The 15,657-nt window shown below is 51.6% G+C and overlaps 3 protein-coding genes across 6 annotated transcripts in view; 2 read left to right on the top strand and 1 right to left on the bottom strand.

Moving 5' to 3' along the window:
* The window catches only part of M1AP (meiosis 1 associated protein), a 60,064-nt gene extending 51,060 nt beyond the window's left edge, over positions 1-9,004 (top strand). Inside the window, exons 7-10 of the mRNA XM_011980752.1 lie at positions 4,689-4,895; positions 6,597-6,737; positions 7,187-7,198; positions 8,024-9,004. Of these exons, the coding sequence (XP_011836142.1) occupies positions 4,689-4,895; positions 6,597-6,737; positions 7,187-7,198; positions 8,024-8,182 (519 nt within the window). The 3' untranslated portion in view covers positions 8,183-9,004. The remainder of the gene's footprint in view (positions 1-4,688; positions 4,896-6,596; positions 6,738-7,186; positions 7,199-8,023) is intronic.
* A 352-nt stretch (positions 9,005-9,356) lies between these two features.
* DOK1 (docking protein 1, 62kDa (downstream of tyrosine kinase 1)) lies at positions 9,357-12,766 on the bottom strand. Of its 2 annotated transcripts, XM_011980740.1 has the most exons (6): positions 12,005-12,033; position 11,895; positions 11,415-11,711; positions 11,196-11,289; positions 10,802-10,986; positions 9,357-10,584 (listed from the first exon to the last, which is right to left on the bottom strand). In XM_011980740.1, the coding sequence occupies exons 1-6, from the start codon at positions 12,031-12,033 to the stop codon at positions 9,859-9,861; spliced, it is 1,332 nt and encodes a 443-aa protein (XP_011836130.1). In that variant the 3' UTR covers positions 9,357-9,858. The 2 variants fall into 2 exon arrangements, with proteins under 2 accessions (XP_011836130.1, XP_011836129.1); XM_011980739.1 differs by lacking the exons at position 11,895; positions 12,005-12,033 and adding an exon at positions 12,050-12,766 and having other exon boundaries at positions 11,415-11,714.
* A 99-nt stretch (positions 12,767-12,865) lies between these two features.
* Positions 12,866-15,657, top strand: part of LOXL3 (lysyl oxidase-like 3) — a 25,695-nt gene continuing 22,903 nt past the window's right edge. Inside the window, exons 1-2 of one of the 3 annotated variants that reach the window (XM_011980743.1) lie at positions 12,866-12,989; positions 14,230-14,554. In XM_011980743.1, coding sequence (XP_011836133.1) covers positions 14,242-14,554 — 313 coding nt within the window. In that variant the 5' untranslated portion in view covers positions 12,866-12,989; positions 14,230-14,241. Of the gene's footprint in view, positions 12,990-13,791; positions 14,555-15,657 lie in introns of those variants that run through there. The other 2 variants (XM_011980741.1, XM_011980742.1) reach the window with 2 other exon arrangements.

The raw sequence follows: 15,657 nt of genomic DNA, 5'->3' as shown, positions 1-15,657 counted from the left end.
ATTTTGCTGTATTCAGGTATTTCCTTGCTTTTCCTCGGAAAATGATCACTTCATCAGATAGGCAAGACTTTTCCCAGTCTTTTCTGAAAAATATGTATTGTCCACCACTCCCATAAATGTCACTCTTAGATTAATACAGACCACAAGAGAGCTATGTGTTTTGGCAGCATTCTTTGGAGCTTTTATAGATCTATATCTAAGAATTATTCAAGTATTTTTAATTTAACCAAGTTAAACAAACATTCATAATTAAATGTATTTTTAATTTTGAAAAGTTAACACTTCATGGTGCTTACCATGTACCTGACACAGTTCTAAACACTTCACAGCTACTAACTTATTTTATCCCCATAACCATTCTATGAAGTAAGAATTATTATCCCTGTTTTACAGACGAGGAAACTGAGGCCCAGAGAGTAAATGGTAGAGTTGGGATTGAAAGGCTGGCTTCAGGCCCCAAACTCTACACCACTCTACAGCTCCGTGAAATTTATCAGCATATTGATTGCAGGAGTGCTCTCAAATATATTGACCACTCAATAAGCCACAGACAGCTTCACCCACATTTTATATCAGGAAAAGCTATGAGGCTCCCTTCTAGCAAAAGTGGGTAGTTTGTATTTCTGTGCGCTTATCTAATCCTGGCTGTTTTATTGCCCTATTTTATTTTTCTTTTGCCCAGTCCCCATAATTATTTATTTTATCTTTTTATGCTGTTCCATTTTTCTAAACTGGCATAGCTGTTTTGTGGAATGTGGTAGGAAATAAATATATAAATAAAATTAATTTTTTCCAAGTCTTTATGAGATCAATCTATCCATTGCCAGGAAAATATCATTTGTATTACCAAATCTTGCTGTATAGTCCTAGTTATGTAGCTAGTGACTCACTTTCCACATCCTCATTTCAATTACAAAGTCATATCTGTGTGAGCTAGAAAAAGAAATGAAAATACCACCTAGGTCTTTCAGTTTCCTACTTAAAATGTCAGAGTCTCTGGAGACACATTCCAGAGCTTTACAGTCCATGTCTGCCCTAATTGGCCACAGAAGTTACAGGATTCAAGCCATGATGTGTTCAGCAGGAGTCTAAGTACACAGGCAATGAGCCAGTTGGGCTATAACTGGGTGGGGAAACGGAAAGTCCTTGGTTAAATAGGCGAAGACTCAAGACCAAGAATCCAAGCTGAGAGTGGGGTGATGGCAGGTCAGGAGCCATTCGAGAACAGAATGAGGTTAGAGTGTAGCATCTGGGCGGGTCAGGGGATGGACAGGTGCTAGAACAGCAGCCTAGCATGAGTCAGTGGGCTTCCTGTGACCCAGCTTTGTCTGTTTCTCTTGCTTCATCTTTCACCTACGCCCGTCGCATCCTCCACCCCAGCCACACTAATAAATGACTGAATGTTCTCCAAATATGCTGAACTGTTTCACACCTCCACACCTTTTTTCATGCTGTTCCCTTCCTCTTGCCTCTGTCCACCTGACAAGTATCTACTCATTTTTTTCTAGATGCTGCTTAAATAATTTCACTACGAAGCCTTTCTTGCCTCCACCACAGCCTGTCTCCATTCATCTTTCTTGCCTTTCCACACCCATGTACTTGTTGCCACATCTATCTAGACCTTTTGCACCATAGCTCTCTGATACGAGAAATGTCACATTACTATATTTTTTCTAAATCAAATTTAGAAAACATTGGTTCCCAAGGGCCAGGATGTTGACACACTCAATATCTTTATGGGTGCCTCTCCCCCTAGGATCATACCCAAAATCCAAGGAGCTTAAAACAGGTCAGAAAATGTGGGAAACGGCCTTCTGGTCTTCAACACACCTCCCAGGACAATACTGAATAGAAGTAGCAAGAGCAGACATCTCTGCCTTGTTTCTGATGATACAGGCAGAGAATCCACTCTTTCACCACCACGTATGAGGTTAGCTGTGGAATGCAATGGCACCATCTCGGCCAACAGCAATCTCCGCCTCCCAGGTTCAAGCGATTCTCCTGCCTCAGCCTCCGGAGTAGCTGGGATTACAGACATGCGCCACCATGCCCAGCTAATTTTGTATTTTTAGTGGAGACGGGGTTTCTCCATGTTGGTCAGGCTGGTCTCGAACTCTGGACCTCAGGTGATCCGCCCACCTCGTCCTTCTAAAGTGCTGGGATTACAGGCGTGAGGCACCGTGACCGGCCAATAAATTCTTAATAGACAAAAAATTCACAAGCAAATGCAGGAATCAATGTAAAAATAGAAGATTTAAAACAATACTAATAATCCAAATCCTGAGCCCCTGAGCCCCATCAGAAGTTACTTAAGCCAACTGAAATGGAGTCCCCTGAAACTTCCTGGTTACTATCCCTTCCAGGCTTAAACAGGCCATGTCCTCAGAGCAGTGGCAGTTCCTCCCCGCCCACCCACATACACACACACACCATGATTTCTATACCATTTATTCCCAGTGTGATGGATTCTAAGCATCAAGCTGACTTTCCTGCACATTTGAATTTGTTCTTCAGGAAGACAGCACATCTCTAGATAGAAGCAAAGCACTAAGCAAGCATGAACTTCTGAAGGCATGCATAAAGCTCTTGGCACAGTACCTGGTGCCTGATAAGCATTCCATTGAAGTTTGTAATTATGATTATGACTAATTTTCCCATGCCCAAATTATCTGCCCCACCCCTGAAACCTTCTAATGAGGATGCATCATGCCTCCCGAATTATCAGTCAAGTCCTACCCCACAAAGGTCAGCAACCACAGGAATGGTACATACCTGTTTTTCTTGGAGATGTTAACAGGTTTCCTACCACTTGCTGTGCCTACCAGACCTCCTCAGAGCTCCACACTGCACAGAATGATGACACTGCTTCAAAGTGCAGAGCCTCCCCTATGACCACCCCAGCACCTCCCCGCTGGGGTCTAACTCTAATGGTACAGCAAGTATTTTCTGTCTCACTGTGTCTCTTTCTATTTGTCTTCCCCAAGACACTGATACTCCTCTTTCTCTGAAAATCTTTTCCCCTGCTTTGCCTTTCCTATTTTTTTATTTGTCTCAACTTTTCATATAAGAGTAGCCAGAACTCATGTGTTTTCTTCCATCTTATGTAGCAGGGAGGTTGTTATGGTTTGTACCAGATGCAACTGACGATCACCCCCAGTAAGAGGACACAGTTTGAGATGATTATAATAGTTCTAACTCCATATTTCCTGGAGTTTTGTGGTTTTTGTTGAAAAGCTACCACAAAAAATTGCCTCATTTTCATGGCTCATTTAAAAGGATACACCTACGAAATCTTCTCAGAAGTCTGGTTGTCTCTTATTCTTACCCATGCCCTAACCTCTGCCATCTCCATGGCATATGGCAAAGTGCCACCCTCTGTTCCATAATACCCGTCATCCACAGCGGCACTGCCCCCAGCATCCTGACTCTTCTTGTCCTGTGATCGGCTAAGATGATCTCAAGGGCCCTGCACCCACCCACCTCTCCCTCTGCTCTTTCTTTATTTATGTTTTTTTTATTTTTTGAGACAGAGTTTCGCTCTTATTGCCCAGGCTAAAGTGCAATGGTACAATCTTGGCTCACTGCAACCTCTGCCTCCCAGGTACAAGCAATTCTCCTATCTCAGCCTCCCAAGTAGCTCGGATTACAGGCTTGTGCCACCAGGCCCAGCTAATTTTTTTGTATTTAGTAGAGATGGAGTTTCACCATGTTAGTCAGGCTGGTCAAGAACTCCTGACCTCAGGTGATCCACCCGCCTTGGCCTCCCAAAGTGCTGGATTACAGGTGTGTGCCACCGCTCCCGGCCCTGCTCTCTCTTTCTCCTCCCACTTTGCAGGCTGCTTTCACTGCCTTCTCTCTATCTATCAATCAATCATCTATCTATCTTTATTTATTTAATTTTTTGTAGAGTCTTGGTATGTTGCACAGACTGGTCTTGAACTCCTGGGCTCAAGCAGTCTTCTTGCCTTGGCCTCCCAAAATGCTGGGATTACAGATGTGAGCCACCACATCTGGCCTTACTACCTTGTACACTCTCTGGACATTCCAGGGATATTCCCCAGTCAGCCCGTTCTAATCCCAGTTGTTAACAAACCAGACTTTATTACCCTCAAAAGAAGAACTGAATTTCTACAACAGACAACACTTCATACAAGTCTTGGTTTCAAGATACTGCTTTTTTCTTTTTCCTTTTGAGACAGACAGGGTCTCACTCTGTCACCCAGGCTGGAGTGCAGTGGTACAATCATGGCTCACTGCAGCCTTGATCTGCTAGGCTCAAGGGATCCTCCCACCTCACCCTCCTGAGTAGCTAGGAGTATAGTCACGCACCATGGGCTTCAAGACTCTGTTTTTAAGAATTATAATTCTTAAAAGTCCACATGTAGTGTTGAATATGGTAGGCCCCTCTGGGATGAACATCTACTTCAAGTTACAGGGCATTTCTTAACTTTTCTCTCCATTGTTGACCCTTTTATGTACTCTCTCTGGCATATCCCAGACCAGGCAGGAAGAGTAGTACCTCGTGATATTGATGATTCAAGCAGGAAGTCCCTCCCTACCAGGGCCAAAGTTAAATGGCTCTGCCCCCTCAGCACCCCTGGAAGTCAGGGAAACTTCAGTTGGGACTGATCTTCAAATCATGCCATAGACTAAAGATGAACCAGTATTTCTGTATGTCCTTGTTTCAGAAAAGAGAATGGCTGCTGTTAGCCAAGGGGGAACCACTGGGCCCAGGACACAGCCAGAGAATTCCTGCCAGCACCTTCTATGTGATCATGCCATCACGCTCCCTCACACTGCTGGTGAAGGCGGTGGCCACACGGGAACTGATGCTTCCCAGCACCTTCCCCCTGCTACCTGAGGACCCACGTGATGACAGTCTTAAGAATGTGGAGGCAAGTGGAGCCCAGATCTCATGGGACAGATCTAGAAGCGAATGGAGTTTGAGAAAGGGAGGAGGGAGAGGAGTGAGCCCAGGAGGGAATGGATGGGGAGCTGAGGAAGGAGTGTGGTAAGACAGTAAGAAGAGAAAGCAAGAATAGGCAATGATGCCAGAAGAAGGAAGTAAACACTTAGATGATGGCAGCAGGGTAAGGAGTGAAATAGAATGGAGGCTGGGTTGAGGGAAATGAGACTTGAGAAGAAAAAACTGGGAGAGAAAAGGGATATTGGCATCAGTGATGACTGGGAATTAGAGTCATCCTAGAGGACTCACCACATGCACACGGACCTGAAATCTGAGGAATAGGTGGCTGTGAAGGAGAAAAGGGAGCATCACAGAGTAGAAGCCTGATGGCAGGCCAGGGCACAGGGAAGCAGGAGAGGAAGCCACAGCACCGGCAGCTCCAGCTCCTGGGGATGCACTGGACACTTGTTTTGTCAGTTTTGTCTTTGCACAGACTGGTTCTCCTGCCCCCACCTCCTCCCCAGAGAGGAGATTGTGATGTTAGACAAGGGAGAGCAGAACATTGGGAGGGAAAGGAAAGGAGAAGACAACAGCAGAAGACAGAAGAAAAAAGAAAGGAGAAGGGTGTAAAAGGAGACCCAAAAAATCATTCTTTGTATGGGTTTTCGTGTCTTTGTGTGTTTATTTTTTGAATGTGTCTGTGCTTGGGTCTCCAAATTGGTGGCAGTGGGTATAGATGTGCCTGTGCATATCTGTGCTGGTGTATTCTTAGGGGTCTAACTTTCTGCATTGCATGTGTGCATATGTGTATACCTGTGTTGCGCTCATTTATGTTTGTTGAGAAAAGGAGGAAAAGGCAGCCAATGTAGGTGCCCAAAATAGGAAGGGCTTCAAAATGAGACGAGATGGATGTAGATGCAAAGGCCACTTTTTCCTCCTCCTCCTCCTCCTCCTCCTCCTCCTGGGATCTGGATTCTCTACATTTGCTCTGCTAGTCTCCCCAGGCTAAGGGTGGGAGGGATGGCTCTGGGTAGGGAGAACTGGAACCACATTGCTGCTGGCTCGCTGGCTTAAACGCAGCAAGGACAAGGCCTGGGATTGTACTCTTGGCTTGGCGGCCACAGAGACACAGAGAGAGGTGGGCACAAATGGCCATGGCCCGCTCAGCGTCTCACTTTGGGGCCAGTGGTTCCTGGCACAGGATGTTGTGGCCGGAAAACCTGACTGCACAGGAATGTTGTACTCCTGTATCCCCTCCTCCCTTTCCATTCAGCTCAGCTCACCTCCAGGCTGAGAACTCCATGTACTCGCCTTGCAGGCTGTGAGCACCCCGCCCTGCTGTGTAGCCCACTGACACACTCTCCCTCCGTGCTCACAGTGGATCCCTTGTAGCATTCATGTGCGCCGGCCCCCTCAGAACCCCTGGACATGCGTCTTGGGGCCAGAGTGTTCAGTGTTCCTAACCACTTAGGGTTTTTCCTACTTCTCCTACCCATGCCTGGCCCTTACATCACAAGCACTGGACCTCAGGCCAGAACACCCAGTGGGACAGCATCTATTTCACAGCCTTCATGGCAGCCCTGGGGTTTCACACTTCCTCCAGCCCCTCACACTTCTGGATCACTGCCTGACATCTTGTGTTCTGTGACCTCAAGTTCCCTGGGTAAGGCCCCTCTTTTCTTTTCCTCAGAGCATGCTGGATAGCCTGGAGCTGGAGCCCACCTACAACCCCTTGCAGGTTCAGAGCCACCTGTACTCACACCTGAGCAACATCTATGCCAAGCCTCAGGGGCGGCTCCACCCACACTGGGAGAGCCGAGCCCCGAGAAAGGTACCACTCCTCTCCTTCCCTCCTCTTCCTTATTTCCCCTCCCTCCCCTTCATGCCCAGAGTCCTAGAAAGCCCTCCTCCCCCATCCCAACACCACCCCCATCCAAGGGAGTAGCCCTCCTCCTGGATCCCACCCCTGGTGGAAGGGAAAATTAGAACTCTTACTGGGTAGGGAGGCCTGTTTGCTAGGGCATTTACATATGATAATGTTTAGGTGTTTTAATTGTAGTGTTTATGATAACTCATTAGTCATTTACCAGACTATTGTCCCATTAAGCAAACTGGCTACACAGGAACTACGACCACAGTCCTCCTGAAAGAAAAGGCTGAAGGAAAGGTGGGAAAAGAAATGCCCAAGGGATGGGAAATTAATATTTATAGAGCACCAGTCATTTGCCAGGTTTTATGATAAGTGCTTGCTCATATATTTTTCTCATTTAATCCTCACAGCATCCCTGCAAGGTACGTGTTTGCTCATTTATAGATGAGGAAAGGAGGCTGACCAAGGTTAGTAACTCGAGAGGACTCCCATGACTGGGATTGAAGACAGTTGGGGTTGAAGAGGGAAGAATGATTGAGGATGGAGAAATATTTTTATGAGACCCATGTTCTATATAATATTTGGGCTTCCTTCTGCCCTTATTAACTTTTTCTCAGTTTCTTAGTAACACAGCCTTTAGAAAAATTATCATTTTGGGCCAGGCATGGTGGCTCATGCCTATAACTCCAGCACTTTGGAAGGCCGAGGCAGGTGGATCGCTTGAGCTCAGGAGTTTGAGACCAGCCTGGGCAACATGGCAAAACCTCGCCTCTACAAAAATACAAAAAATTAGCCGGGAGTGGTGGTGCTCACTGTAGTCCCAGCTACCTGGGAGGCTAAGGTCGGGGGATTGCTTGAGCCCAGGAGGTTGTGGCTGCAGTGAGCCAAGACTGTGCCACTGCACTCCAGCTTGGGTAACAGAGCAAGTTCCTGTCTTAAAAAAAAAAAAAAAAAAAAGTCATTTTGTCTTAGCTAAAATTACAGGAGGACATTTTCAAACTAGAGGTAGGAGCAGGGGCTACCACAAGTTAGCTGCTGGGCAAGCTGCCAGAGGTAGGACACTGGGCAAGGAGATAGGCACTGTGGAGGCTGGGCTCAAGGGACTCCAGATCACTGTCCTGGGCCTTGAGGCTGTCACTCCAGGGATGGGACTTACGAAAGAGTTAGGACAGGAAGCCCAACAGAGAATGGGATAGGTGCTCAGAAACTCTGATCTTCAGAGAAGACTCTGGTTGCTCTCTTTGCAGACTGGGCAGTTGCAGACCAACCGAGCTCGAGCCACTGTGGCCCCCCTGCCTATAACTCCTGTCCCAGGCAGAGCCTCCAAGATGCCAGCAGTCAGCAAATCTTCCTCAGATGCCTTCTTTCTGCCTTCAGAGTGGGAGGAAGATCCCTCAGGGCCCTAAGTCACCAGCACCAGAGCCCAGCTGCCCAGCTTAACCACATCCATGCTCAGGTTCACATAATGGCTATCTGTGTGTGGTCAGACCTGCTTTCTATCCACCTGAGCCTCTGTGAGTGAGGGCTGACTGGGAAACAACAGCCTCCCCCTCCTCTGTTTCGCTGCTGTCCCACTCCTCAAGTCAGGAAGCGACACACCCGAGCCTGTCCCTTCTCCAGCAAGGACTCTCATTTTCTTTTGAATCATTTGATACTGTTTACACAGGTGAAGATTAAACACCCAGTAAGCTTCCACCATTGTTAGGAGCATTGCTAACCCAGAATTTCTTCTTGTAGCTCTGTGTAAGCAGGTGGATGAGGTCAGATCACCTTTGGTAAACAGGACCTCAGGAACAAGGATGAGGTTTTCAAAGCTCATAAAAAACAAGTAGAATTGAAATCCAAGCCTCATTGCAGAGCCTGTGCCCTTCCCGCTACACCACCAGGCGTAAGCCTCCAGAAAGACAAGTGCTTGGTACCTACATGCAAAGTGTGTGTGTTGCGGGGTGGGAGGGCTGCCATACAGCCCAGAACAGGGGAGAGGATGGTGTAAAAAAGACCTACTCCTTTCCTGTTACTCTCTCCCTACATGTACCAACTTTCCTGTTGCTCCCTCCATCCACAGAATAATAGCTACCATTTATAAAATGTTTACTCTGGGCTGGGAGCAGTGGCTCACACCTTTTATCCCAACACTTGAGAGACTGAGGTGGGATGATCACTTGGGGCCAGCAGTTCGAGACCAATCTGAGCAACACAGTGAGACCCCCATCTCTACATAAAAAATATTTTTTTAAAAAAACCACTCTGTGCTTCAGATTACACTATATACTTATAATGTATCTAATTTCATACAAAAAGCCCTGTGAGGTAGGGCCCATTATAGCTTTCCCATTTTACAGAGGGGCACAGAGGAAACTGAGGGTTGCAGATGTTATACAACTCACCCAGGGCCACAGAGCTCATGTCTAGCCCAGGGCAGCCTGACTTGACTCCCCAGGCACTGAACCGCCACGCTCCTGTTGTTCCCTTCCTGGACGCCTTTCCGTGACTCTCAACACATTCCTTGTTCTCCTCTTGATCCCCACCACACCCAACCCAACCACTGTGTCCCCTCTTTTTCTGTTCACACACATAAACTTCTTAAACCCAAGCTGACTTTAATGAGAATTTTAAAATTTTTAAATAGGTCTCTGGCAAAGAACAATGCAGGAGTAAGAATCCAGGCACAGTCCAACATCTCCCTGAGGCCTCCACATGGGCCCCTCAAACTGCACCCACTCTGACCATGCACCACTTTCCACAGACCTGGTCCCGCAGCTGTCCCTTCCTTTGGGGAAGTGGAGAAGGGACAGCTTTAGGAGGATACAGAGCCCATCCCTCAGCCTTGCCATCTGCCCCACTTCTTAGGACTTCCTGGGATTGTCCTTCCTTTGACTCCCCTATCCCTCTGGTCCCCTGGTCTCATACAGCACGGCCCCTCCCACCTTCTGGCTTCTGCTGGTTCTAACCATTTTCTTAGATCCCTAGTGCCACCTCCCCATGGTCCTCCTTAGCCACCTCAGCCTTGCCCTCCTTCTCAGGTAGAGGCCTCTGACTTGACCCCAGTCTTGTCAGTCCCTACTCTAGACAGCTCACAGTCTCAGCTCCCTGAGGCCCCGCTTTTATGGACCTGGCTGTATAGGGCTGAGTTGTAGCTTTTGCTGCCACTGCCAGTTGCAGTACCAGGTTCAGGCTTGGGAGCAGGGAGGGGCTTTGTGCTCCGAGGGGGTGGCACAGCATAGTCATCAGTGGCAGGGTTGTAGGGGAGCTCATAGCCCTCCTCCTTCACCCGGGCTTGGCACCACCATGCATCCTTGGGCTCCCGAGGCAGATCATAAAGGCCCTGGGGAGGGACTGGGGCCAAGCCTTCAGGTTCATCATAGATGGGGTCCTCTTTGGGGTCCGTCAGCTTGGCCTTCAGCAACTGCTGCTGCGCATGCTCAAACAAGTCCCAATAGAGAGGTTTCTTCCGTTGCACTCCCTCTCCTGCCCGGGCAGGGGTGCTGTCCAAGGGGTCTGAGTATAGGGAGTCCTGGGAAGGGCATGGAGCAATTCGCAAGGAGTCTAAGGGCTCAGCGTACAGGGCTGGGGGGCTGTCAAGGAGCTCTTGGGGGCCAGGTGGGGAAGGCAACTTCCCCTCTGCCACCTCCCCTTCATGGGAATCAGCTCTGAGAACATCGTGCCCCTGTCTGGCCTTTCCCTGGGCCTTCTGCCGGTGGATGGCAGTCTCAACTGCCTGGAAGATGTCATTTCCCTGTGCTGTCTGGAAGGTGAAGGTTCCAGGGCCGGAGGGGCAGCGGCGGCCGGCCTCGAAAGAGAACATGACCTGAGGAGGGTAGAGAGGGAAACACATTACCAGGAGCCATCAGAGGAAGTGAGTCACAGGCCTGCACTAGTTAGGGTATCTACAAAGAAGAGACCACCTGGGGTCACCAGGTAGGCAAGAAAGGGGGATCCAAAGGTCAGAGCTTCCCACCTTCTGTCCTGCCCCACCCCTCCCACAGCTCCCCAACCCAGGAAGCCCTCCCGGACAGCCCCTGCACCTTGTCCCGGCCATAGCGACGCAACAGAGTGTAGGGCCAGGACAGAAGTGGCTCCAGTATCTGACTCTGGGCCCCCATGGTCAGGAGAGTCAGCCTCTCAGTCTCCACCCTCAGCACGTAGGAGCCATGCAGGCCACAGCGCTCGGCGGCCTCAGTCCTCTGCACCGTTACCCAGAATTGGGATCCTGGAAGGCATATACGATTAGACAGCTGCTGGGGGAGGGGCGGGGGCAGCAGTGGGGACCCAGAGGACTCATGAGCGTAATGTCCAAGCACTCACTTGGAAGCCAGATCTCAGGGCCTTCCTACTTCCCCATGGGCCCCTGGGTATCCACCCACTTTCCAAAGGCCCTCCTCCTCACTCCATCCCTGCCCCGGCTTCTTAGGCGTCTACCTTCCCAGGTGGGGCTGTACAAGGAGTTCTCCAGCATCTCCAGGGCAGAAAGCTTAGGTGGGTTATCTGAAGGCGCCAGAGTCCAGCTGCCTTTCTGTAGTAGAGAGAGAGCATCGAGAAACCTGTAATTTTCTCAACGGGGAGTGGGTGTCGGTATGAGCCAGCCCCATTTCTCTGCCTCTGTAACTGCCCCCACCCCGCATCGCCGCAGCTCCTCACCGGAAAGGCGTTTCGGCACAGCGTCTGCACCCAGGCTGCACTGGACGGCGCGTCGGCCGCCAGCAAGTGCGAGCGCTGAGCAGTGTCCAGGCGGAAGGCAGTGGCGCCGGGCTCAGGCGGGGTCTCCACGGTAACAGGGGCCACACTCACACACTCAGCCAGACGGATCACCTTGCAGTCCAGGCGGCGCGAGCTCCCTCGGCCACCCCCAGAGCTCGACCCCTTATGGTCAAAGAACTCGAGCCGCGCTACGCCGTGAGGACTGGCCGGGTAGAGCACGGCCCAGGTCTTCCTCCACTTCTAGGGAGAGAGTGAGAGGGCTGGAGAGTGAGTGGCGTGCGCGGGCGGCCCGGGTCCCGACGAGGAAGGAGGGAGCGGCGCAGGTCGATTTGGGGTCTGGGGCTTCCAAACGGGGGGGCGAAGTTTCCCAAGGAGGATGCCACTCCGTCTCCCCAGGACCAGAACCCCGAGACTAGAGACGCTTCCTGGGAGCGTACAAAGCAACTTCGCAGGACAGTCACAGGCTCTCCAACTGCCCGCGCCGCGCTCCAGCCTGCTGCCCACCTCTCCCTGTTTCTGGGCTCTCTCACCCACTACTAGCCCGGATAAGGTTCGGCATCCGTGCCCCAGACTACCTTGGTCCCAAAGCGCTGACTCTGCAAAAACAGCGGCCCTTCCATCACGGCTCCGTCCATGGCCCCCGGCGGTCCCTTCCGCGCTTCCTGGCCCTGCGGCGGGAGGCGGGGCGGGAGGCGGGGCCGGGTTCCCAGGAGGCGTTTCCGCCCCTCCCCGGCCCCCACCGGCGGCCGCTGGGGGGTCGCGGTGGGGTGAGGGAGAAGAGCGAGAAGGAAGGGTGGAGGCCCCCGGATTAGCCTGGCGCTACCCAGGCCCCTACCCGCCGTCGTAGGGGCGCGCCGGTAGCTCCACCGAAAGTACTCGGTTTTGGCGCGAGGACCCTGGCCTCTGGACGTGGTGGCTGCGCGTGACGTCATATGTCCAACGTGACATCAGAGTGAAAGCCATGACCTCACCCCGAAAGCCCCCGGAGGCACCGGAGAGACCCACACGGGCCTCCAGAGCTTCAGTTCCCCTGGGCGGGCCCGCCCCCAGCCCCGCCCGAGCCGGGCTGTTTACACTCCGCTGACCGGGGACTCGGAGGGAGGGCTGGGATTGAACCGCTTCCCGCCACCACCGGGGACGCCCCGCCGCCCGGCGGCCGCTTGCATGTCAGCTCCCTGACCGCAGAGGCCTGGCCTCCATGCCGCGGGAAGAGAAAGCTTCTTTGAGCGGGCCGGGAGGGCCGGGGAGGGGGAGGGGGCGCAGCAGTGGCCAGCTCCACAGGGAGGGAGGACTCAGAGGAGGAGAGGAGGGAACTGGCCGGGAGGAATGGAGCGAGAAGGCGGAATGTGGGAGGGCTCAGGGGGATGTGGGAGGGAAGAACGGAGAAGGGGGAGAGAGGGGGGTCTAGTCTCCCCTGGCCGATCTTTTTTTTTTTTTTTTTTTTTTTGGAAGTCCTAGGACTGATCTCCAGGACCAGCACTCTTCTCCCAGCCCTTAGGGTCCTGCTCGGCCAAGGTAGGGGGAGTCACGTTAACCGCAGAGGGAGAGAGTAGGGGATGGAGAGGATGTGGAGGGACCAGAGAAAACGGTGGTGTGGGATGGAGTCGAGGGGAAGCCACCCAACTGAGAGTTTGATTCTTGTCTAAGGGCATGTGAGACAGAGTACAGAGAGGAGGCACATACCGGAGGCGGGGGCTCCGGGTGTTCTGAACAGGGCCACCAGGCGCGCCCTAAGGGAGGGGGCTCCTCCGGGAGGCCCTACCCCTGGGTCCCCAAGCCAAAATGTCCCCAGAACAAAGCTGCCTTGTTGGATTGATTGTTTGGGTTGGGGGAAGCATGTTGACGGGGGCTTGCTGTAGAGGGGCTGTTCTCAGCCCTAGGCAGAGAAGGCCTTGGCTGAGGAGCCATAGCGCCTGGCCTCCGGTTGCCCGGTGACAGCGATGGTGGTGTTGGCAGGAGGCTGGGACAACCCTACCCCATCCCCCACCCAGCCTTAAGGCCTGGCCCTCCTGGGCCTCTTGACCCTGCAGGGCATCTGAGAGCCTGTGTACTGGGGAGGGCATGCAGCAGGCTCTCCAGGTGAGCTTTGGTGCCAGCCTTCCCTGCCTGGGAATCTGCTGGGTTAGGACTCTGGGCTCTCATTCAGGGGATCTGTGATCCCAGGGACGCCTAGGGCCCCTTACGTGCCTCTCTGCACAATCAGTACAGCTGTCTGTCCTCCCTCTGGGTAAATGGGGTCATCTGGATCCCTCCCACGTCCGCCCCTTGGCTCTTGTCAATCTCTCTCCTCCTCACCCAGGGCTTGCTTCATTCCCCTATACTGAGTGCTTGGTTCTTTTTCTATCACCTTCTATCTGTTGTCTCTCTCCTCTGTGTCTTTCTGTTTTTCTCTCTCTGGTTCCCACAGTTTCCCTTCCTCTCACATCCTGTCTGTCTGGGTCTTCCTCTCTGCGTGTCTCTTGCTCAGTCTCTGTCTCTTTTTCTTGACCCTTCTCTGACTCTTGATCTTTCATAGCTGTCTCTTATCTCTGGGTCTCTCAGGCTGTGCCTCTATGACCTGTGCCTCTGCCCTGATTTAATGTGCTTCTCTCCCTGTCTCTCTTGGTCCCTGGGGCTCTTTCTCTCCTGCTGTCTCTCGCGATCTGTGTCTTACTCAGTGTCTGTTTTTCTTTCGTGACTTCTCCCTCTCTTTCTGACTGTGGGCCCCACTCAATCTCAGTTTCTCTCACACGTACTTTCTCTCTGGGGCACCCAGGCCTTCCCTACCATGCGACCTGTCAGTGTCTGGCAGTGGAGCCCCTGGGGGCTGCTCCTGTGCCTGCTGTGCAGCTCGTGCTTGGGGTCTCCGTCCCCTTCCACGGACCCTGAGAAGAGGGCCGGGAGCCAGGGGCTGCGGTTCCGGCTGGCTGGCTTCCCCAGGAAGCCCTACGAGGGCCGCGTGGAGATACAGCGAGCTGGTGAATGGGGCACCATCTGCGATGATGACTTCACGCTGCAGGCTGCCCATGTCCTCTGCCGGGAGCTGGGCTTCACAGAGGCCACAGGCTGGACCCACAGTGCCAAATATGGCCCTGGAACCGGTGAGCAATGATCCAGGCATATCCTAGGTATTACCTAAGTGTGGCCAAAGTGCAGGGAAAGGGAACACCAGGATGGCACAGCCATAGGGACGCATGACATCAAGAACAGCCAGCATTGAGTAAACCCATGGGTGACAAACCAAGCAACATAGTTACTTCTCAGAGCTGTGTGACCTTAGGCTAGTTGGTGCTTTCTCTGAGCCTTGGATGCCGTGTGTGCAAAATGACTAGATGATGTCTAAGTTCTTTTCTGCTGCAAAAGTATGATCCTACAAAGCCATCCGCAAAATAGCCCAGATACAGGTGAGCCCTGTACAAATAAAGTACAGTTGGTTTCATGGGACGCTAAGAGCAGGTAAATGATATCTGGATGTCCCAAAGTCATAAGGGGTCACAGACACTGCAGTTAACAAAATCAGGCTATAGGCCAGAGCTAAAATTAACAAGGTGGTACTGTCTAAGGACAAGTATAAAATCTAGGACAAGTATGAGTGTGGGTGGTGGAGGCTTAAGAGCAGTTCCCTGGGTGAGGCCTAGGACTGCGCCCATGGTATGAACCCACAGTGGGATTGATGGACAGAAGCAGGTGCAACCTGCAGCTGATCCCCCAGTTCCCACTGGCTAGACCACCTGTGGAATTAAGTGTCATTTGTAGATGCTGTGTTTTAAGAGGGACAGTAGAAAATGGAAATACTTTCACAGGAGAGCTGCCTAGATGTGAAAGATTCAGAAGCCAAGTTTCAACGAGGAATTGCTGAAGAATCAGGGAATTGATACGGAAAGTAAAAGCCTTGCATAGCAATGACATAATGGTTGTTTTCAAATATGAGAAGGACAGTCGTGTGGCTGAGGGATTTTTCTGGTTGGCACCAAAGGACTGAATCAGATGTGGTGGGGGAAAGTCACGAAGAGTCACAAGGACTTTGATGACCTTGAACATTGGCTAGGACAGATGACCTTTGAGGCTGCGCCTAATTCTGAGAGGAAATCAGTGATACTCCACAGGGTTCAGGCCAGGCACGGTGGCTCATGCATGGAATCCCAGCACTTTGGGAGGCTGAGGCGGGTGGCTCACCTGAGGTCAGGACTTCAAGACCAGCCTG

This window comes from Mandrillus leucophaeus, unplaced genomic scaffold, assembly GCF_000951045.1.
Source record: "Mandrillus leucophaeus isolate KB7577 unplaced genomic scaffold, Mleu.le_1.0 Scaffold216, whole genome shotgun sequence".
In the NCBI taxonomy this organism is placed as follows: Eukaryota; Metazoa; Chordata; class Mammalia; order Primates; family Cercopithecidae; genus Mandrillus; species Mandrillus leucophaeus.
The sequence above is the reverse complement of the archived record's forward strand: the minus strand, read 5'-3'. Positions and strand labels throughout refer to the sequence as shown.